Genomic DNA, 708 nt, shown 5'->3' with positions numbered 1-708 from the left:
GTCCAAAAATGAGTTTTGCTTGAGTAACTTCTGTGAGTGTGTGAAAAAGCCATTCTTCTTATTAAATTACAATATAACGAGATAACACTTACAAGATAACAATTTTGAAACTGAGATTTTAAAGTAAAAGCCCTACGTACAGTTGCCTTAAGTTGGCACACATTCACTATTTTGGTTGTTTGGTTTAGAGGAACTCTGAGGGCTGTGTTAGGAGGAATGTGAGTGCGCAGACGTCAGCCAGTGAGCTGTGAACTGCTTTCAGCTCCTCCCTTCGTGTTTTCAGCATGTTGAGACACAATGACCTGAAAAAAAAACAGATTTGGTGTGAAGACTCACAGTTGTTTTGGAGAGCTCTCTGACTATGGCTTTAGTGGAAACGCTTCTCATGCATGTGTCCTCCACAGGAGCTTTGCTCGCTGCTGTGCTGTTGTTTTTGGTTGTTTATATCTTCTCCAACAGCTCCAGCTCTCCAGAAGATCCTCCAGGACCCAAACCACTGCCACTGCTGGGGAACCTGCTCCTATTAGACCTCAGACAACCTCACGTGAGCCTCTGCAAAGTGAGTTTCTGTTTCTTGACTTGTTTTTGCTTCACCAATATTTCATAGATTAAAGAAAAATTCCTGGAGTTCCTATTGTCATAATATGTTATGGATCCTAAGTGGATCCTAACAGCATTGTTCTTACAGATTCCAACATGACACAAAAC

At 41.5% G+C, this 708-nt stretch overlaps 1 protein-coding gene and 1 pseudogene across 1 annotated transcript in view; both read left to right on the top strand.

The window, feature by feature from the left end:
- The window catches only part of LOC107553623 (cytochrome P450 2K3-like), an 18,295-nt pseudogene extending 17,994 nt beyond the window's left edge, over positions 1-301 (top strand).
- LOC107553661 (cytochrome P450 2K1-like) overlaps positions 254-708 on the top strand; it is a 6,167-nt gene continuing 5,712 nt past the window's right edge. Inside the window, exon 1 of the mRNA XM_016235947.1 lies at positions 254-559. Coding sequence (XP_016091433.1) covers positions 362-559 — 198 coding nt within the window. The 5' untranslated portion in view covers positions 254-361. The remainder of the gene's footprint in view (positions 560-708) is intronic.

This window comes from Sinocyclocheilus grahami, unplaced genomic scaffold (genome assembly GCF_001515645.1).
Source record: "Sinocyclocheilus grahami isolate Dianchi unplaced genomic scaffold, SAMN03320097.WGS_v1.1 scaffold476.1, whole genome shotgun sequence".
Classification (NCBI taxonomy): domain Eukaryota; kingdom Metazoa; phylum Chordata; class Actinopteri; order Cypriniformes; family Cyprinidae; genus Sinocyclocheilus; species Sinocyclocheilus grahami.
This window is presented reverse-complemented; position numbering and strand designations above follow the sequence as displayed.